This window comes from Cololabis saira, chromosome 6 (genome assembly GCF_033807715.1).
Source record: "Cololabis saira isolate AMF1-May2022 chromosome 6, fColSai1.1, whole genome shotgun sequence".
Classification (NCBI taxonomy): domain Eukaryota; kingdom Metazoa; phylum Chordata; class Actinopteri; order Beloniformes; family Belonidae; genus Cololabis; species Cololabis saira.
In genome coordinates this window covers 7,252,357-7,275,649 of record NC_084592.1, presented here as the reverse complement: position 1 = coordinate 7,275,649, position 23,293 = coordinate 7,252,357, and the positions used below count along the sequence as shown (strand labels likewise).

The 23,293-nt window shown below is 37.8% G+C and overlaps 1 protein-coding gene across 2 annotated transcripts in view; it reads right to left on the bottom strand.

The window, feature by feature from the left end:
- Positions 1 to 23,293, bottom strand: part of adcy5 (adenylate cyclase 5) — a 126,379-nt gene that overhangs the window by 17,540 nt on the left and 85,546 nt on the right. Inside the window, exons 7-12 of one of the 2 annotated variants that reach the window (XM_061723151.1) lie at positions 22,499 to 22,657; positions 21,320 to 21,461; positions 13,111 to 13,248; positions 7,032 to 7,054; positions 4,532 to 4,691; positions 3,216 to 3,313 (exon numbers count right to left, since the gene is read on the bottom strand). In XM_061723151.1, the coding sequence (XP_061579135.1) occupies positions 3,216 to 3,313; positions 4,532 to 4,691; positions 7,032 to 7,054; positions 13,111 to 13,248; positions 21,320 to 21,461; positions 22,499 to 22,657 (720 nt within the window). The remainder of the gene's footprint in view (positions 1 to 3,215; positions 3,314 to 4,531; positions 4,692 to 7,031; positions 7,055 to 13,110; positions 13,249 to 21,319; positions 21,462 to 22,498; positions 22,658 to 23,293) is intronic. The other variant, XM_061723152.1, reaches the window with a different exon arrangement.

Below are 23,293 nucleotides of genomic sequence, written 5' to 3'. Positions count from 1 at the left end.
ATCAGAGTAATGTGCCGTGGCTGAGAAGGCAGAGCTGTAGGAACTTCTACTGCTTTTCTTTTGTGATCAAATGTTTTTATTCATATTTCTTTTTTTTTTTTAATTATGAAAGGTGGCATCTACAATGATGTCAAACAAACATTATATTTTCACCCCCTTCCAAACCCACCCCTCAGACCTAAGCATTCGATGAAAACAATTAATAATTAATAATAAGGAAAACAGAAAAAAAAAGATAATACAACAATAAAAAACAAACAAACAAAATAAAACAAATGCAAAACATAATTAAAGCTGCGAGCAGCGATGAAAGGACCCTTGCACCCTTGTGTACGTTCAGGCTGCAGTGGAAGCTTGTATGACTTCATGTAGATTCTTCAGGCCTGGACATTTAGCAGATGACACCACCCACGACTCTCTATATCAAACTATTCAAAAGTTATGGCAGAAAATAGGAACTATCAAATATCTACCAATCAGATGAAGGGGGGGCGCATCTTTTGGCGTCTAGCATCGCCACGGTAACGCTTTTGACTGAGAAAAGTAATGGGCGTCGTCGCAGGATGGAGACACACATTTTGATGTATAACACACCTGGATGCACGTTACGGTTCGGGCGAAGAAGCGGCTGAAGAAATGGCATAAATTTCGCCAAAATGACACGATTAATTCAAAATCGCCAACTTCCTGTTGGGTTTCGGCCATGGCGCCATAAGACTTTTCTTTAAGTTGCGACATGATACAGGTGTGTACCGATTTTCATGCATGTACGTCAAACTGTATTGTGGGGCTTGAGGGACGAAGTTTTCTAGGGGGCGCTGTTGAGCCGTTAGGCCACGCCCATTAATGTAAACCATTAAATATCTAATTTTTCACCAGGCCTGGATTGCGTGCAAAATTTGGTGACTTTTGGGGCACGTTTAGGGGGGAAAAAGGCCCTCCTTTCCTCGGAAAAATAAAAACGAGAAAAAAAAAATTCCTACAGATACAATAGGGCCTTCGCACTATCAGTGCTCGGGCCCTAATAATATCAAAAACTGGACAAGGATAGCTACAACAAGGTAGTATATATCAATTTTAAATACATCCTTCAAGTTTGGCTTTAATCTGATCTGCTGCCATAAACCAAAATAAAATATTCTGTTGTTTTGCATTATGGATTCAGGCTGTAGATATTTCCAGATAGATAATATCAAGAAAAGTCAAATACCAGTGGGAGATGTTAAGCGTGTGTGGTTTCCATCTTACTGCAATTATCTTTTTTGCTGCTGTTAGGTCAGTAAGCAAAATTCATTCATGACATAGTGAAGCTTTAATTGTGGATAAATTATTTAAAATAAGTGTTTGAGGGTTTACTGGAATATTCTGTACTGTTATAGAGGATAATGCATCATCTACTGCTTTTGATGGTGTAAATACAGTAGGAGAACATGTTGCACGTGTGGGTGTGATGGGAAAAACAGCAAAGAGAGGAAACCAGGGGGAAAGAAAGTAGAAGTAGCTAAGGAAGACTTATTAAATGTAGGACATGATGGACGGTGTGAAGAGCTGATGTACAAGAAAATCAAGAGTGAGAGGTTGAACGATGGGAACAAAAGACAAGAGGAAACGGTGAGAGCTGAGAGTCATGGAGGGAGACTAATAAAGAGGCAGAATAAAGAATAAAGTAAATAAAATGAATGCTGGGAGGTAGGTGGGAAGAAAGGAGAAGGATGGCAGCTTGTCGTCATGGGAACACCTTATAACAGGTATCAAAAAAGTGCCACTTTTCCGAGCAGAAATCCCTGAAGAAACTAGATGACCCGAGCTGCAACAGCTGCAGATGGTTCATAGTTTAGCACAGGGCTGCGCGTTTTGTCTTTTTGATTGCACTCTGTGCTTTTTCTGACACAACCTCAGAAATGTCTGCACATCACCCACTGATCACAGAGAAGTGTCACTCGAGTCATCATGTCAAACATCTTCAACTCCCACGTGTGATGAGAAAAGAAAAAAAAGAAAGAAAATGGTTGCTTATGACAGCAGTGGAAAACAAAACACAAAAAGTGATTCAATTCCAGGCCAGACAAGCTGCATCATGCGGAGGAAACCAGATACTAGTTTATAAATTTTATCATAATTAGAAGTCTGCCACAAACCTTCTATACAGGGTTCCTTATTAGAGAGTCTGTTATTATTAGGGCCCGAGCACCTTCAGTGCGAAGGCCCTATTGTATCTGTAGGAATTTTTCTTTTTTCTTTCTTTCTTCTGACGAAAGGAAGGCCTTTTTTTTTTAGCCCCGCCCCTTCTTCGGATTGGTTGTCCCGATTTTCTGCTATAACTTTTGAATGGTTTGACATAGAGAGTCGTGGGTGGTATCATCAGATTCTGTATGGAGTCATTGACCTTCATTGGCCTGAATTAGCCCCGCCCCTTCTTCTGATTGGTTGTTCCTTTTTTCTGCTATAACTTTTGAATGGTTTGACATAGGAAGTCGTGGGTGGTGTCATTTCTGATATGCTTATGGGGGGCGGTGGCCGTGAGTGCGAGGGCCCGTTCATCGCTGCTTGCAGCTTTAATTTTTTTTGTCTCTTCTCTGTGTTTGGTAACAAACAAAAAAAGCTCAGAACACAAAAACAAGAAACGATCCATACGGGCAGTTTTTGTACGGAAGAGTATTAGTAGAAAAGATATTTGAGAGGGGAAGATTTTTTTTTATTGTGCACACAATTTCGAGAAAAAAGTCTAAATGTCGAGATTAATGTTGAAATACAATTTCAAGAATAAAGTCGAAATGTCGCCTTTTTTCTCAACATTTCAACTTTATTCACGAAATTTTGACTTTTTTCTCAACATTTAGACTTTTTTCTCGAAATTGTACTACAAAATTATTCTCGACATTTCAACTTTAATCTCGACGTTTCGACTTTTTTCTCGAAGTGCATAATAAAAAAAAAATCTTCCTCCTCTAAAATATTATTGTTAGTTTTCTCCTGCCTGGCCCCAATACTCTTCCGTAGTTTTTGCTCCTCAAAACACAATTGAAAAAGTTTTAGTGTTTCAATTCCTCAAACATTCATTGAATGCAAGAAACAAAGTTGTCTGCATCCTGAGCCTGTCTACGACTAAAGGAACCATTTTTCACCATTATAAGTGTTTTTTTTTTTGTTTTTTTTTTGGGGGGGGGGGGGGGTTTATAGTCTGCATGACTTTTTTCTCCTCCTGTTTGACTTACGGTGCCACGATGACGATCTGGATGAAGCAGATGACGAGAAAGACGAGGGAGGCGCAGGCAACGTACGCCCCGAACCTGGAGTCCACTTGTTTGGAGTACTGCAGGGGGAGAGAAACCGGTCAGCTATGTGACGGCAGGTTTCACACATTTTGTCCTTCTGTGCAAATTAACATTAAAGAAACCAACAAAAAAAAAAAACAGTGCCAGTACTTTAGTAGGATCCATGTTGCAGAGGTGTTGCAGAGGTCACTTTCTGTTTGCAATCCAGTCGGAAAGTTACAATCCAAATCCAAGAACTTTGACACAAACTTTGGTTTTGGCATTTTTTTCTTTTTGCAAACTTTACTGTTTATAATGTATAAGTATTTCAATAATTTCAAAGGCTTTTATTAGTGGAAAATGTCTGGATCCTCTCCTTGGATTGTTGGGAAAGTTGCTCCAGGGAGACATTTTCATACCATTCTTTATTCATAGCAGTGTTTTTGGGTAGAACTATCAATTTTCCAGATTTCCCAAACAGTAGATAGAGGGGGGTTCACTGGAGAAAATTACTTTTTATGACTCTTGCGCTCTCCAATTTTGATATATTGTGCAGTTTCTAGCTCGTAGCAACATGGTTCCTTAGCTGAATCCTCACTAGGAAATTGCTCTGGTTGCTGGACGTTCATGGACTTCTTGGGCTTTCTTTCCTGCAGCGTAGCCTCTCTTTGAAGTTCTTGATAACGCAGTAGATGTTTTATTTCAAGTGCAGTATTTTTAGCCGCAGTTTCCTCGTATGTGAGACCATTTTAACGGAAGGCAAGTGCTGGCCTTTGTTGTGTAGCCATCAGTCTGTTCTCTCCTCAGAGGAGCTGTCACGTACGTATCACAAAAGTTTGCTGCTTGACATCAAGACTTAAACGCGAGACGAGGATGAGGTTTTGCATGAAGACTGATCTTATAAAAAAAACAGGACTCAGAAATTCTGTCTGATTTGCTGTAAGTCTTTACTTCCAAACGCTTTCACCAAGAACGAGAACAGCCCTGCAAACTTAAAAACAAGACTCAGCTTCTTTCCAAAACTCTTTTTATTCCAACTCAAATTCTAATCTCTTTTTTTAGCCTTGTCCGTCACCGTCTGAAGTAGTTTATTTCTTCTGGCTTAAGCAGAACTCGCATCCAAGTTCAAACTCCTGCTCCTTCCTCTCTGTGTTATCCTTCGCTCTGACCGGCATCCTCAAGGGATGCAAAAGAGAGAGCTTTTTGCACAAGGAAGATTGCTTGTCGCAGTCAATTATTGGCTGCTTTCTTGGCAGCTCGTGTGTGTGTGCCGTCACCTTTTTCTCCAGGTCGGGCTCTCTGAAGGTGAGCAGGAACTTCTTGACGTGTTCGGAGCGCAGGCGGTCGATGCTGCGCGCGTCGATGGCCCGGCCCAGGAACTCGTCCACCTCGTCCTCTGGGTTTAGGTTCTCTTGTGCGTTTCTGAAAATAAAATGCCTGAATAAAACAAGATGAGACCCATTGACATTTACTTCTCAGCGCGACCCAAAGGGTTGTCCGGCAGCGAAACTCTTCTTATCTTTCCCACAAAGAAAGAGATCTGTACTGTAGGTAAGCCTTGAAATTGAAAAAGTCATCCCTTACTTTTCTGCCGTCACCCTGTTCGTCTACTGAATCGTGAAGTGCAACGGCACGAAGGTAAAGCTAATCAAAGGAAAGGATGGGACTATCATTCTCCTCTGTGCCGACCTGATTAGGCAGTTCCTCTCCAACTCATCACTGAGTCTCACACTGATTCAAATTATCTAAATATGTTGACAAGCGTTAATCAGCCGACTACCATGTCAGCGTATGAGGCCGTTGCCATTTTATTAACTTAAAATCAGAATAGTCGATACAAAGAATACAAATAAATGAATGCAAAATGCATGTAAAAGTTCTTGAAACGCAGTTACACTGCAGTTACACTGCAAAAACACTCGCAAAAAAATCTTACCAGGAATATTTGTCTTATTTCTAGTTAAAATGTCTCATTTTTAGTCAAAAAATCTCATTACACTCAAAACAAGAGTCATTACCAGAAAAATAACTTATTTGACAATTTTCACCGGTTTCAAGTAAATTTTCACTTCAAATAAGTAGAAAAATCTGCCAATGGGACAAGATTTATCTTCTCATTACAAGCAAAAAAATCTTGTTCCACATGCAGATTTCTCTACTTATTTTAAGTGAAAATCTACTTGAAACAGGTGAAAATTGTTGTTTTTTCCAGTGATGATTTTTTTTTTAAAGGAGCATGAGGCTCCTTTAAACGTATACAATTTGTTTTCATAAATCCAGCCTCAAGCTCCTTTAAGTGAAATTAGATTTTTTTTTTTACTAAAAATGAGACATTTTTACTAGAAATAAGACAAATATTCCTGGTAAGATTTTGAGTTTTTGCAGTGTAGTTTGTAATTTGGCAACGACGGCGTCTGAAAAACACAAACAGCTAAACCTTTGAACATGTAGGACTTCAGAAGATTTAAAGGCTACATTTATATTCACCTTAGTTGAAATTCACACGCACACAAAAGACAAATGAATGAATAAAACGTTTTGGCGCTTCTACTTCAACAGCAACAATTATGCTTTTGTATTTTGGAAAAGAATAAAAGTAAAAAGTTAAGAAGATTAAGTCCAACTAAAGAGAGATAAAAACCAACCCTCTGGGCCCAAGTCTTATCCAGCCTTGGATAATAACTAATGATGAACTAATGAACACAGTTACTTCACTTTTGAACAAAGCAGGCCCTCACCACATTTGTGTATCCAAACAAATGCTTTTGCCAATGGTTGTGCACTTCTCTTGTGCCCTACTCTGTAAATTCAAACCAAATCCCTGTTATCACAAGCATGGTTTATTTAGGCTAATACAGATAACCTATCTGGGATCTCAGAGATCCCTTCATATGACTATAGTTCCTCCTACGTAGAGTGTGAGTCTAAAGCAGGATGGTTGCAGTGCAACTGCTGCAGAATGACAACACTACAAACTGTCAGGATACACTGCAAAAATAATAATAATAAAATAATAATTAAAAAAAAGGATACACTGCAAAAACTCAAAATCTTAACAAGAATATTTGTCCTATTTCTAGTTAAAATGTTTCATTTTTAGTCAAAAAAATGTCTTACCCTTAAAACAAGACTCATCACTGGAAAAATAACTTGTAAGCGCCAAAACGTTTTATTTTGTCTTTTGTGTGCGTGTGAATTTCAACTAAGGTGAATATAAATGTAGCCTTTCAATTTTCTGAAGTCCCACATGTTCGAAGGTTTAGCTGTTTGTGTTTTTCAGACGCCGTCGTTGCTAACTTACAAACCAACTGCAAAAACTCAAAATCTTAACAAGAATATTTGTCTTATTTCTAGTTAAAATGTCTCATTTTTAGTCAAAAAAATCTCATTACACTTAAAACAAGACTCATCACTGGAAAAAACAACAATTTTCACTTGTTTCAAGTAGATTTTCACTTGAAATAAGTAGAAAAATCTGCCAGTGGAACAAGTTTTTATTTGTTTGTAATGAGAAGATAAATCTTGTTCCACTGGCAGATTTTTCTACTTATTTCAAGTGAAAATTTACTTGAAACAGGGGAAAATTGTCAAATAAGTTATTTTTCTGGTGATGACTCTTGTTTTAAGTGTAATGAGATTTTTTGGCTAAAAATGAGACATTTTAACTAGAAATAAGACAAATATTCCTGGTAAGATTTAGAGTTTTTGCAGTGTACATATTTGAAAGAAGACATAAGAACAGAGACAGACAAGAGTTATAGTATCATTGCTACTTACTTGTCCTTGGGGTCCTCAAAGCCCTGTGAGAAAAAAAAGAAGGTTAGCTGAAAATGCCAAATTCTAATACACTTTTCAGAGCGTTGACAGGAGCAAATGACGAAAACTTTGTTTTCTACAGTTCCATGTTTTTTTTTTTTTTACTTTATCACCAGTTTTATCATGAAATTAAAGTCAATAGGATTGTGTAAATTCCTGTTCACAGATAACTCCGGTGTTAGCAGTTGTAAATCAAGCTTTGTCTCCTTATTAAAAATGTGTAAATCACATTTTAATATCAATTTTTGTGTGGAAAAAATTGTAATTAAAAAAACAGAAGTGTTTTTATGAACATCTCTTCACAGATAAAGAGTAGAAATCGGTGCGCTCCAAGTTCCTACACTGTGTGTGACTGTAAAGTTACCGGTCTTTTTACCGTGTTTTTGCTGGCTTTAGCTTCAAGTTAGAAGTTTAGTTACAAAGCTACAAGTCCTGAAAGTGAAGCAAAACTCCCAAAGAAACACTGTGAAAACTTCATTACCACCGAACACTCCAGACACAGTCAGGAAATTAAACAGTTACCTTTAATTTCCACAATCTGAAAAAGAGTCTCCTGACGTGCAGAAATACTCGAGCAGTCGTGCATCTTCATTATGTTACACAAACCTGAATTTCACAGGCAGATTTATTTCAAAGGGAGACAAAGCTTTACAACTTCTCTCACGAGTCATTTGTAAACATTCATTTACAAGCTCACAGTCTTACTGGCTCTAACTTGATCCCTCACTAATCAATGTGCCAATAAAGCTGGCAACGGCAGAAAAATGTTCTGATTTAAAGTACATTTCAACTAAATCTTTCAATAAATTAAAAACAAAAAGGCTCTTATCTTTCTAACAAACTGATTCTTTTTCCTTTTTGATTTCACCGTATTTGAAGCACATCATTGAGGTGAGTATAAAACTAAATAGATGATGGAGAGATCACCTTCTGACACTTTCTTTAAATTTAGAAATATTAAAATCTGTTTAAACTGCAGCCCAAAAAATGTCTAAAGTCATCTTCCAGAAACACAAGAGTTAAGATGCAGTTAAATATTAAAATTAAAAGTGATGCATACACACATTATTTAACACATTGGCATGAACTAGGATTACTGCAGCACATTCAGTTCATCCCATAATCATATGATTTCTGTTCCCGTCACCCATATTCTTTAGTCTTCTAGCTCCTACACACTGGTAATTGTTTAGATTTCCCAGATAACTTTTTTCTTGGTAAACCGTGCTAAAGCCTGAGCAATCACCCCGCTGATTGCAGCATGTTCAGTGTGATAATTATAATCTACTGCAAGGCTGGCATTATCATTGGAAAATAACTATTAAATGGATGCCTGATGAAATAATGATTAGTGTGAGGAAAGGTTGGAGGAAAAAAGATAAGAAGCATCAAGAAAAAACACTCCCTCTGGATTCAAGCAAGAAAAATGAAACACAAAGAAACAAAATACACCTTTTTGTCTTTTTTTTTTTTTTTTAAAGAAATGTAGCAGATATTGACTACATTGAAGATTTTGATGCATGCATGAAAAATATAGGGGCAGAAACAAACAGGATGATGTCTCCATCTTTTTTTTCTTAAACTGTAACCGTGTTTGAGTATAGATTAAAGCAGCACAATGTAACTTTCAGCTTTTGTTGAGTTTGGTGGCTCCTTTGGACAAAAGCGGTAATGCTTTACCAGAAAGAACACTACATTTCCCATGAGCACCAGCGCGTACTGCAGGAAAACTCCTGTCCCGTCGCTGCATTTGTTTTGAGAGAAGACGGGACAGACTTTCAAAACGACTTTTCTGTTTTCAGCGGTCGTTTGCAGGATGGATAGTGAAGAGGTAATGTATCTATTTCTGGATAAACAATATAATATGACGATGTTCAACTTGGTTTTATTAGTGAAGTCTCCCCCGCCCCCTGTCCTGTTTATGCCAGATAATGCAGCCCAAACTACAAACGTTTTTTAGAGGGACTTCGTCATAAATTAGTAGTCCAACATACTTACTGACAAAATTAAAAAATACTTTATAACCTGTGAATAACTGAATGCCCATTCCTTTTTTTTTGCAGATCAGCCCTGCACAATTTTACAGTTCTCAGGAAAAATACTAGAACCCAAGACGAATATGTGAAAACATTCTAATATTGATTCTTATTGAACATAGAACTCTATATTTACATTTGTATCATAACAATTCTGTCTCTCTTGTCGGACATCCCTCCTCGTCTTTCAGCTCACGCCAGCGAGTGAACGCCGGGCCAATGTTTATCCTTGTCCGGGCATTTAGCTTGTTACTCTCCCGCTTTCTTTTTTCGCCTACTCCGATAAAACTTTTATTTTCTTGGGTTTTTCCGCTGCTTCGGCCATGACACCAGCTTCTGCTGAGCTCTGCGCTCCACGCCCCGCCCAGCTTTGGTCTGGACTACGAATCGGGAAGGAGGGGGAAGTGACGTATGCCGTAAAGCAGTCAAAGCCGTAAAAATGTGTAGTTTTTTAGTGTGGCAGGGTTCCTACCATGCTCCTCAAAGTTACATAGTGCCAGTGAAGGTGATACAGACCCCTCAGACCAGGACAGAGGTTCATTAAACCTGTTGGAAGTTGATGTTCCATCACAATGATGATGATGAAATATTACATTAAGGTGGAAAAGTTACATAGTGCTGCTTTAAATAAATAACGGGATTCCTGCGTTTGTCGGACTTCAAATAATGATCAAATGTTCAGCTGTCCCTCTGCATTACTCAGAGAACTTGATCCATTTCTTAATACTGCCATTAAATCTGTAAACTCAGGGCTGCTCTCATCCCATCTCATCATGTCATGTATTCTAACACCGTCACCACAAAGACATATGTCCCTCTAGCTCTCCCTTGTGGACAAAAACAGGAATGACACCTCTGAAAGAACAAGCTCAGCTGTTCTCACTTCAACAAGCAAAGAAGGCAGCAGGAAACTCATGGAGACTGACAGCATAAATATGGATGAGTGAAATCCCCAGCACCTCAGTCCACTGTCCAGCTTCCAGCGTTTCCGACCTGACAGTAAGAAGCATCCATGTGTAACAACCCTCCCTTATAGTAAAATAAGAACCCTCCCATGAGCATCTCCTCGCTCTGTGTAGCTCTGTCTTGTTTTAATCTGCAGATCTTTTCAGGTTGTCAGTGAACAGCACGGGATGGTGAAGCATGAACACGTAAACTGAGGATGAAGGCAGGTTGAGATGGGTTTTGCAGCCTTTAGAAGGAGCGTAAAAACACACATACTTTGGTGACACAAAGAAAATGAGTTGACAAAACACCTCAGTCCCTGACGTGATACAGGGCCGGTCATTGACAACGACAGGAGCCTGTTTTTATGCAGCTGTCACTTCTGCAGGGACTTACTGTGGACTGGGTTGGGTTTGTTGGAGTGTGTGAAGTGTGTGGTTGAAGATGCAGTAGGTGGCGCTCTTTTCTTATGCGTCAGCCCGGTCATATCTGCTGTCTAATAATACCACCTACCCAGTAGTTGCTGCATTTACTCTGAACAGACCTGTGAGGTTACAGGGCCCTCTATCGGTCACATGGAAGGAGACCAAATAATAATAATAATAATAGTAATAATATTAATATTAATATTAATAATAATAATAATAATAATGTTAATAATAATAATAATAATGTTAATAATAATAGTGTTAATAATAATAATAACGACACAAATTTTATTAATAATAAGAATAATAATATTAATGTTAATAATAACAACAATAATAATAATTATAATGTTTATAAAATAATAATGCTAATAATAATAATAACAACAATAATAATAATAACAACAACAACACGAATGTTATAAATAATAATAATAATAATAATGTTAATAATAATAATAATAATAATAATAATAATAGTGTTAATAATAACAATAATAATAATACTAATAATACTAATAATAATAATAACAAAAATGTTATTAATAATAAGAATAATACTAATGTTAATAACAATAACAACAACAATTATAATAATAATGTTAATAATTATAATGTTTATAATAATAATAATAATAATAATAATAATAATAATAATAATAATAATAATAATAATAATAATAATAATAATAATAATATGTTTAAAAAAATGTAAATCATCTTAATTTGTCAGTACACATCATATGAGACACACTGAAATGAGTCCTCTGCTTTTAACCCATCTCTAGTTAGACTAAGAGCAGTGGGCTGCCATCTTTCCAGCACCCGGGGAGCAATTAGGGTTTAGTGCCTTGCTCAGGGGCCCATAGTGGTTCACCGAGAACCACCAACCCTGGGTCCTCCTGACTCAAACCCACATCCGTAACCGCTAGGAACATGTGGAGTTGTATTTGTCCTTCTCAGGTTCTAAACAATTTATCACTATCATTCGGGCAAAAGCATAGAGTTTTTCATGCATGTCTCTTATTGTAATTTCATATGATGAATAAATATCAAATGAATAGTTGGGTTTGCACTCATCCGCAGACACTTAATGATTTCAACCAACTCACTTAAAAGGGCTAGAAACAAATCAGAAGTTGCAAGCCAGTCCTTAAAAATGTGCTTATCAGACGGTACTCATTAAAAGGTTATTGTGATCATTGTAGTAATGCATCTCCACAAAGCTGCACCGCCCAAAGTTCTTACGACTGACAGTAACTCACTTACAGCCCCCCTCTGTGACAAATATCCACATGTTTAAGACTCATCTTAAAAGCAAAGCAGGTTTTCTATTTACAAACAAAACAAGGCAGTGATGATGCCCCTTAAAGAGAACTTTGAGGCTGGCCTTCATCCCATTTAAAGGGGACCTATTATTGCATCTAATACCTATTTTAAACAGGCCTTGAATGTCTTAAAAACAAGCTTTTGATTGTTTTTGCTAAATAAATGAGAAATTCAGCCTCTGAGCCATGTCTTTATCTTCCCAGTCTCTAACCTCATTATCTATGCAGGATTCTGATTGGGCGGGGCTATGATAATGAGGCTCTGTGCTGATTGGCTGCCTGAATGACGCGATACACTGCTACCAAAAAATGGTGGAAGCTCCGGCCGGCGGAGTTACCGTGTCCTAACATCGTGTCATAACTGCATGCGATGCGAGCGTCAGCTACAAAATCAGTTCCATTGCTTTATTTTCTATTGGACTGTCCTAACTGGCCGCAGCAACGTTGTTTTGAGCTGAACATTTGTCAGACGTCCTGCTTCTATTTTCTTCCAGTCGCTCGCGTTGAAAGCCGGTTGAAAGCGCTGTAGGAAACAGTCATGATGAGGAACGGCTGATCCAGTTAGTTGAAATGAGAAGTTATCTCTATGATTCCTCCTCATTTCACTACAAAAACCTCAATAAAGTGGCAGCTGCTGGAGGGAGATGGACAGAGAGTGTGGTTTGCATTTTGGTTACGTAATGAAAATGCGCAAATCTGAACGGCTCGTAGATCCACATCACACTGGACGGCTCATCCAGGCGGCTGTACAGACACTGCAGAATTTGGTTGTTTCCTCCTTCTCTGAGTTGGCAGGCTGAGGGGAGACCACTTTATATATGTTAAAGCAAGAAAAAACCTGTTTTTCATAAAAGGTCCCCTTTAAGCAAATGTGAAACCGTCACGCACAGATGCATCCATTCACTGCACGAGTCCCCGTTTGTTTTTGGGCTTGTGTCAGCTACCGTACATAAATATAAAACTAATTTCCACAGGATCACGGCCCTCTCCTGCTCTATTTCTCTGCCTACATGCTGCTGTTGTGCCCTGAGTGCTCCTTTAGAGCCTCTCAACACCAGAGTGAGGTGGGAGAGGCCGAGTGGGCCGTTAAGGGCCATCCCCGGGCCTATCAGAACCGCACATCAAAGGAATATGGCCGTTAACAACGTGTTGGCTGCAACACTGAATGTGAGGTACAAGCAGGAGAATCACCTGGCTGAGACTCTTTAATCACACTGATAAGGCCAGCGGTGCTCCAGAGCTCCAGAGCAAAGTGTCAGGACTCTTCACATGCAACAATGAGCACTTTTTAAATTTCGCTCACCATCCTCTTCATCTCCTTGGAGGTCTGATTTCTTGCCAGGTGGTTGTAGAAGGGACGGTCGGTCCAGTGCCCGCTGTTGTGGGTGACAGAGTTGGTTCTCTGGCGGTTCATTTTGGCAATCATTGCTTTTTCTTCTTTCTGTGGGAGATAAAGAAGCAGAAATTGATTATGAAATACATAATTCACTGCAAATTTGCAATTTTATCTGCAAAATTCAACAACACAATAATTCATTGCATCACTTTCCACCTCAATAATCCACCAAATCCACTACACTGCAAAAACTCAAAATCTTAACAAGAATATTTGTCTTATTTCTAGTTAAAATGTCTCATTTTTAGTCAAAAACTCTCATTACACTTAAAACAAGACTCATCACCAGAAAAATAACTTGTTATTTGACAATTTTCACCTGTTTCAAGTAGATTTTCACTTGAAATAAATAGAAAAAATCTGCCAATGGAACAAAATTTATCTTCTCATTACAAACAAAAAAATCTTGTTCCGTTGGCAGATTTTTCTACTTATTTTAAGAGAATATTTACTTGAAACAGGTGAAAATTGTCAAATAACAAGTTATTCATCTGGTAATTACTCTTGTTTTAAGTGTAATGACTTATTGACTAAAAATGAGACATTTTAACTAGAAATAAGACAAATATTCTTGTTAAGATTTTGAGTTTTTGCAGTGTATATTTAGGATCATTTATTTGCCTCCTTGTGACTTAAAGTTTGAAAAAGAAAAAGTTAATTTGTCTCAACAATTAAAGGCAGGGTAAGCAATTCTACATGCTTTCTAATTAAAATTTGTCACATTCAGTGATATCTTTAAATATCAATTTGATATCTCTTCTAATTTTGTACAACTTTTTTCCAACTTTTTGTTCCAACTTGTTTAAATAAATGTTCTGTTGTTTAAGACACAAGACACAAATGCAGGATATGAGCTACGAAAAGACAAAAAAAAGTCCTTGTACTTCTTTCAAATATACAAAGACCTTTAAGCATTTTTTCATTTTTTTAATTTATTGATGTTGTTAGTCCCAGCATCCCTGTTTATAAGAAAATTGTTGCGTTGAAAGTAATCCTGAGCTGCTCAGCCCAACTGAATCAAAGCTTTGCCAAACCAGTCAGGAATGTATTGTTTTGTCTCTGCAACTATTGAATGGGTGAATAAATGTCATGCATCCAACAAGGAATTGATTTTTTGGGCTTTCTAACTTCTGACTGGGCAGGCAGATCACAACTTTGTTTATTTGATGTCTTTTCAGCCTCGCGTGAGAATTCCCCCTACTGTAGTAGTTCTGTAGGTTCTGATTGGGCAGAAGGTGAAGGGGCCACTGCTTTTTGAGACCACTTTAGATCCGGTCCCAATCAAAAACCACCAACTGAAAGGACTCTCATCTGGATTAAAGTATCTTTTAAAAAGTAAACACTATTTAAAACACAGTTGTGATTCCACTTGGCTGCGTCAGTGACATTAAAACGTCACGTTTAGATCGTTGTTGCAGACATCTCACATGCAATACCGAGCTGCATTCTACAAGTCAAAGAGGTCAGCAGGTTCTGGGTACGAGCTTCTGGTTCTCACTCGAGCTTCGATGTGATGGAGCCACCGGAGCTGGAGTTTGTTTCAGGGACACATTTCTAAACCTTTTCCTCACAGCAGATTGAATGCCAGCTCAAGTCTGTGAGTCTGGTTTTCAGCAGGAGGTTCCCCCTTATGATCCAGGTCCTGGTCCAGGTTTCTTCCTCCTAAAGGGGAGTTTTTCTTGCCACTGTTTGGTTTAAGGTTTTTCTCCCACTAGGGGAGTTTTTACCTGACAATGTTTATGTAATAATTGCCCGGGGGTTTATGTTCTGGGTCTCTGGAAATAACTTTTGTTGTAATAGACGCTATATAAATAAAATGGAATTGAATTTAATTGAAGTCATTCAACTTGTTTTGAACCTTGGAAATAATAAGTTACCTTAGCAGGATCTTTTATTTGTTTATTTCTCCGGATGTACAAGTATCACAAGCACCCTTACCCTCGCTCATGACCACACTTATTCATTATTCATTACTGCAAAATTAAGCAAACAGAAGAAACAGAAATATCTTAATTATGGCATCTGTTTTGAATGTTGACTTGGCAAAGCAAGATGAGCAAAATGAGGTGATGGTGTGTGTGTGTGTGCGTGTGTGTGCGTGCGTGCGTGCGTGCGTGCGTGCGTGCGTGTGTGTTGTCATTGTAAACCCATGCATTAAGCAACAACTCAACATTGTCCCATCGCTCCAGTATGAGGATTGTGGGACTGTAGTAAGCATGTAAGACAGACGAGGTTACGCTGTTTTACTAAATTGAGGACAGAAAAACAATTAAAAGCAAAATGGCAGCAGAATCAGATGAGAGCGCCTGCAGCTTCACAGTGTTATCATAAACTCCCCTACGGTATCAAATCAGACCACTTCCTATTAAGCAGCTGAACTGGTTACTATTATTGCATTAAGACGTTTAGCAAATGCCTGGAAATCACGGCTGAACATTTATACACTCCTCATGTTGCAAGGGGACGTCAATAACAGCTACTGAAATACTCTCCGTGCTATAAGATATGTGTCACGGTTATCAGCGATGGTTTTATTTGATCTGATCTGACTTTACGACTGCACATCGGCTCCAGCATGTTGTTGTTCAAATAAAAATCAAATATAAAAAGAAACAATTAGACCATTCCCCCCTATGGGCAACAGAATCAGAGGAGAATATCAATTCACATGACACGCTAACTATAGTCCCGGCTTGTGACGCTGCCAGAGGACAGAAACGGCTGATAAAAAAGAGCAGTCATAAACAAACTTGAGCTCATGCAGAGAGACAGAGATACGGTCAGTGAAGCCCAGTTCACATGGGATAACGCTTCACTTTATAAACAACGCTGAGTGCAGTACGGGCCGCTGGTGCGTGTTTGAAGATAGCTTCACCCAAATCTGTGATGTTTGAAAAGTTACATTTTTAGCCCCGAACGCCCACACATGGCGGGGTCACAGTTGAATATTGAGGTTACATTTTGTTTTTCCAGGCCATAATACACACATACTGTACCAGTAGCTTATGAGAATTGAGTTTTTGTGGACTTGTACAAATGTTAACATGTTTTAAAAGCCCATACTTTAACCATTTACTTACAGGACTGTCTCAGAAAATTAGAATATTGTGATTTTCTGTAATGCAATTACAAAAACAAACATGTCATACATTCTGCATTCATTACAAATCAACTGAAATATTGAAAGCCTTTTATTATTTTAATATTGCTGATCATGGCTTACAGCTTAAGGAAACTCAAATATCCTATCTAAAAAAATTAGAATATTCTGGGAATCTTAATTTTAAACTGTAAACCATAATCAGCAATATTAAAATAATAAAAGGCTTGCAATATTTCAGTTGATTTGTAATGAATCCAGAATGTATGACATCTTTGTTTTTTTTAATTGCATTACAGACGATAAAGAACTTTATCACAATATTCTAATTTTCTGAGACAGTCCTGTATTACACCATTTTATTTGAGGACAAACTTAAAAAATAAACACATTAATTCAATCATCCTGCAGATTTCTACAACACTTAGTAACCCACCGTGACATTAAACATTCATTTTTTGTCACATGCTGTGGAGGGAAAAGAAAAGCAGCCTCCATCTGCTGAGATATTGTTTGTGCGGTTCACTAACTCAAGATAGATCCACCGTGTTTAGCTTCTGTTGAAACCTGTTTTCTGTCAAAACGCTGTTATGAACCAGGTCTCGCACCAAGGAGCTCACCAAAGACAAACGATGGAGAGCGGTGGCTTCGCCTGAGGCCGGACAAGGAGACAAAGTCATCTCTGAGCGCTTGAGCATCCATCACGCAACAGTTACACAGATCGTCTACAACGAGAGATATTTTGCAACGCGGCCACTCTTCCGAGAAGTGGGTGCCGGGGCAGGAAGACTTCATAGTTACAAGCCTGCAACCTCATTGAGGTCAAGAAGAACCCGTGGCTTCTGGGGTTGTGCCCTCCCTCCTCCATTACACTGCAAAAACTCAAAATCTTACCAGGAATATTTGTCTTATTTCTAGTTAAAACGTCTCATTTTTAGTCAAAAAATCTCATTACACTTAAAACAAGAGTCATTACCAGAAAAATAAGTTGTTATTTGACAATTTTCACCTGTTTCAGGTAAGTTTTTACTTGAAATAAGTAGAAAAATCTGCCAGTGAGACAAGATTTATCTTCTCATTACAAGCAAAAAAATCTTGTTCCACTGGCAGATTTTTCTACTTATTTTAAGTGAACATCTACTTGAAACAGGTGAAAATTGTTGTTTTTTTCCAGTGATGAGTCTTGTTTTAAGTGTAATGAGATTTTTTTTTACTAAAAATTTGACATTTTAACTAGAAATAAGACAAATATTCTTGTTAAGATTTTGAGTTTTTGCAGTGTATAGTTGCAGTTCAGGTAAAACCTTGTTCTCACTTTGCACACACACAGTTACACAGACATACACACCTGCTCACTCACCTACAAACTCACCCCACAGTTTTGGAGGACAGATATTCACAGTAGTCTAGTCTGGATTCAGTCTCAGGGACCTGGAATGGTTGCTGTTTGTCTCTCTGCCTGTTCTTGTGTCTGGTTGTTTGTTTGTTTTCTCTCTTACAGATTTCAAAATTTCAATGTATGAAAAAAAAAAATAGATATATATTTTATATATTAAATTGTTATATATCAAAATGCATATACATGATGAGGTTTTTACCAATGGAGGATCTGAGAGGAGCTGGAAGTGTAGACATTTTTAAACATAGACGAAAAACTCATCTCTTTGGTCTGGCTTTTATGTAGCATCAAATTTTATAGTTTTATTCTGTTAACCATTTTTTTGAGGTATTTGTTTTATTTATTTATCTATTTCTTGTAATGTTTTTATTATTGTTATATTTTATTGTTGTGGACTGATTATTTTTAGCCTTAATTCTTGAACTTTTATCATTATTTCATTTTAATCAACTATATTGTATGTCAGTGTGCATTGGTCTCCCAGTTTGTATTTTATTTTTATTTTTATTTTTCAGTCAAAATGTTAAGCACTTTGTATTTCATGTACTTGGATGAAAAGTGCTATATAAATAAAATGTGATTGATTGATTGATTGAACTTGGTATTAACCATTAATATGTATCCAGACAAAAAAAAAAGAAACAAAAAGAGAAGAACCCATGACTAACAGCTACAGGCTTGAAGACATCAGCGGAGCGGAGGAACATCTCTGAATCTAACACACACAAATCATGGAACAGGCAGGGTGCCCATGGCAGAACACCATGGAGGAAACGCTGCTCTTCAAAAATAAATAATCAATAAAAACATTGCTCTAATTGGCCAAAGAGAACAACAAGGGAACAGGGTTTTCTTCAGGAAGAATTGCAGCATGGTGACGGGAGCATTGTGACTTGGGTTCACTTCACTGTGTCAGGGTTTGACATTCCCCCCCAGTGTGTGTCTGTTCTGTCCCGCCTGTGTCCCATCTGCCCTGATTGTCTGCACCTGTGTCTCGTTATCCTCTGTGTATATCTGGTCTTGTCATGCCCCTGCTCCTGGGGCCTGTACTACGAAGCGGGATTTGGGGTTAGCGAGGTAACTTCAGGTTTAACCCTGGGTTTTCAGGACTACGACGGTGGTTCACTTCTTAGCGGGGCACATCGCCATGGTAACTTATGCTGAACCGCTAACCTGCTCCGGAGCAGGTTATGTTCGAGATACAGATCGCCGGGTGTAAAAGCACCGCCCACTGACCAATCAGCTCTCTTGGAAAATGACATGCCCTTTCGAAGAGACCCCAGTGGAGCTTGGTGCGCGGATCGTGAGAGGATCCCTCCGAAGAGAACGCGTATTCAGGGACCACCAAAACCCCTTTGCTTTCCCTGATGATTACCTGTATGAACGATCCAAAAAAAAAGGAAAAAAAGAAAAAAGAGGTGGAGGAGAAAATAAAAAATAAATCAATCAATGAATAAATAAAACAAATCATCACCCAAAATCCGATGTACAGTCAATCCAAAACTAATACCAATTAAATAAATAAATCAAGAAGAAATGAAAAAGAAGATGCATTTGTAAGGGGATAGCAAAAAAGGGATTTTCAATTTCGTCCCTCGAACATTCTGAGAAGTCACTTTAAAATACTAAATACCCCCCTCCTGAAAAAATAAAAAATTAAATAAAATAAATAAAAAAACCCAATTCTTTGGTACAGCATCAGCACAAGTTATCGGTCAACAACAATAGTTATAGAACCAATATATAGGCTACAGACTGTCTCAGAAAATTAGAATATTGTGATTTTCTGTAATGCAAACACAAAAACAAAAAAAATGTCATACATTCTGGATTCATTACAAATCAACTGAAATATTGCAAGCCTTTTATTATTTTAATATTGCTGATCATGGTTTACAGTTTAAGATTAAGATTCCCAGAATATTCAAATATATGTTTATATCCCTATGAATTTACGCATTTATACAGTCAGCGATCTTTGGCCAGCTGTCTTTCCTGCATTTTGCAGCTGCAACTGTGTTGCTTTTTGCCTGTATTATATGCCTATACTCATCATATTTCCGTAAAATTATTGTTTGCTCTTCGCTACTGAAATAAGCGGCTCTGACAGCGGACTTCTCCACGCTTGCGATTGGTCATGCGCTGAAAACACCGCCCCTTTTATGTGCACGCGCTCATATCCAGATTGGAGAAACCTGGGTTGATATACCGAGTTGATAACCGCCGTCGTGTGACCGCTTAGCGTGATTGCAATTGTCCCGCTTAGTGAATCTGGATAAGGAAAAGATATCCTGGATATGTTGAACTTGCTTCGTAGTACAGGCCTGGTGGTTCCGTACTGTGTTTTCCTCCATGTGTCCTGCCTGTTTTTGCTCCAGTTCCTTGATCCCTGTTTCCGTGAGTTTTTGATCCTGCTAAGCAGCGCTTTTGTTTTTTTGGTTCTTGCCCTTTTTTGTTGGAATTAATAAATCCTTGTTTTTTTGAGAACTCATGCCTCCCACTCTCTCTGTTGCATCTGGGCCCTCAGGACACCAGCCTGACACACTGCTTCAGGGCCTGGCGGGGAAAGTTTCATTCTCAGTTTAGCTAAAAAAAAACACAGGATAATGTCAGAGTGACTGTTTTCTGACTGAAACTCAGGAGAAGATGCGGATGCAGCAGGTCCCAAGAACGGAAGTAAACACACCACATAACGGCTTCAAAAATGAAAATCCACCTTTTCAGAGCGGCCCAGTCAGCCCGGCCCTTGGGCCAACAGAGGTGCTGTAGAGCAGTGTTTCCCAACCCTGGTCCTGGAGGCAACACTGTCCTGCATGTTTTAGATGTTACCCTGCTTCAGAACACCGTGATACCAGTGGCTGTGTCATCAACAGAACTGTGCAGACCTTGATGACAAGCTAATTAGGACCTTTAATTAGAATCAGGTGTGATGATGAAGGGAAACATCTAAAACATGCAGGACAGTGGGCCTTGAGGACCAGGGTTAGGAAACACTGCTGTAGAGCAACCTCAAGAGAGCCCTTAACAACAAACACCCCACCAATGTGTCTGAGCTCAGGCACTTCTGGAGAAGGAAATGCTGTGCAGGTCCTGCAGCACTCTGAATGTTAAGAGAGTCTATTCAATCAAGACCTAAATGTGTAAAGCTGTGTGTTATCAGATCACAATGTATGGCAAATGAATGAATCCAACAAGTTAAGTTCACATACGTTGGCTATTAACTATACTGAAATGATTCTTTCAATCATTTCAACTGAAATGTAAATAATAGTGTTGCAAACGACGTAATCATTTCAAAATCAAGGGATCATTTCCCTCCATAGATCTTTTTAGCTTCCTGTAGTTTAATGTCCTCAGTTACTGTTGGTTTTATTCAATTTATTCAGTAGCAACAAATCTGAGCCCAACATGTTCAGCAGAAGCTGAACATGTTGAGAACGTGATGGAGAGAACCAGACAATAGTAGAAATGTAAGATATTACAAGATGTATATCTTTCCACTACATTTGTAAAGGGTGCAAATAAATAATGATGTCAGTTTGCGTTTTTTGAAATCCTCTGACTAAAAATCAATTGATAGAAGTTGAAACTAAAGGTTATGGAGTTGTGAGACCTACCCTCTTCTGACTGCAGCCCACAATGAGGAAGGTTTCTATGTTGTTTCTCTTCAGGTAGGCGTTCCTCTCTCCACCCGTTCCTGGCTCCACGTCATAGTCTCCGTTCAGATAGTTCAGGGTGGCCTTGGTGATGTGAATGCGCCTGAAGTGACAGCAACAGGGAAGGAGGTGTTCTTTATTCAGGTCCACGCTATATTCTGATCCACAGTACCACAGATATTTTTAGAAGCCTTTAGGCCCTAAAGTTTTAGGGGCTGCATGTAACACTATTGGGTGAATGGGTAGATTTGTTTATATGTATGTACAGAAATGGGCAGCTATGTACGTGTATATGTATGTATATATATATATGTGTATGTATATATATATATATATATATATATATATATATATATATATATATATATATATATATATATATATATATATATATATATATATATATATATATATGTGTATGAATATAGATATATAATTATGTATGGGTGTATGTGTATGTATATGTATGTGTATATGTGTGTATGTAGATATAGATAGATATAGAGCAGATGGAGTTAATATAGAAATAGTATGGTGTAAATAAGTATATTTATATAAATATTTATATGGGCATGTGGTATACAGACATATATAAAATACTCAACTATGTGTACAGGACTGTCTCAGAAAATTTGAATATTGTGATTTTCTGTAATGCTTTTTTTCTTAAGAAAACTCAAATATTATATCTCAAAAAATGTGAATATTCTGGGAATCTTAATCTTAAACTGTAAGCCATAATCAGCAATATTAAAATAATAAAAAGCTTGCAATACTTCAGTTGATTTGTAATGAATCCAGAATGTATGACATTTTTGTTTTTTAATTGCATTACAGAAAATAAAGAACTTTATCACAATATTCTAATTTTCTGAGACAGTCCTGTATGTATGTATACAGTAGGTATGTATGTGAGTATAATTAATAGTTAATAAATGATTAGTGAATGGGGGTAGGATTAAATAAGTTTACATTTCTTCCTACTCCTTTTTGCACATGTAATTAACATATTAAGTGTTAAAGTATGAAAATCTTTGTTTTGTTGTTTCTTTTTTTTTCTTATCTTCTCTTTTAATTGTTGTCTTTTACATGTACAAAATAAATCAAATCAATCAATCAATCAATGAATCAATCACCTACCCAGCTTTGCCTCCAGCTTCCATCTGATTGGCCAGTGTAACGTCGTTGGACCAGACGTCAAACTGCCACTTCCTGAGTCCCAGCACGCCGCAGTGCACCCTGCCGCTGTGGATGCCCACGCGCATGTTCACGTTCACCCCCGTCACCTCCCGTACCAGCCTGGAAGAAACAATCCTCTCAGTGGTAACGGTGTCTCGCTTCTCCAGAATACCTGTCAGGGCATCGTGGTCCCAGAATACATGACTGCACCCACTGCAAATCCAGGTGATCGGTGCCTAGTAATATATTCCTCTGTTTCCCTCGACTTTACTGGGCGCTGTGTAACTGGCACATGTTTGAATTTCAACAAAACTTTCAACACCCAAGTTTGAGTCACCACCAGACAACTTTACCAGTCAGAGAAAGAAGGACTGTCTCAAAAAATTTGAATATTGTGATAAAGTCCTTATTTTCTGTAATGCAAAAATGTCATACATTCTGGATTCATTACAAATCAACTGAAATATTGTAAGCCTTTATTATTTTAATATTGCTGATCATGGCTTACAGCTTAAGAAAACTCAAATATCCTATCTCAAGAAATTAGAATATTCTGGGAATCTTAATATTAAACTCTAAACCATAATCAGCAATATTAAAATAATAAAAGGCTTGCAATATTTCAGTTGATTTGTAATTAATCCAGAATGTATGACATTTTTGTTTTTTTAATTGCATTACAGAAAATAAAGAACTTTATCACAATATTCAAATTTTCTGAGACAGTCCTGTATTGTGATGTGGGTGAAGAGTGAG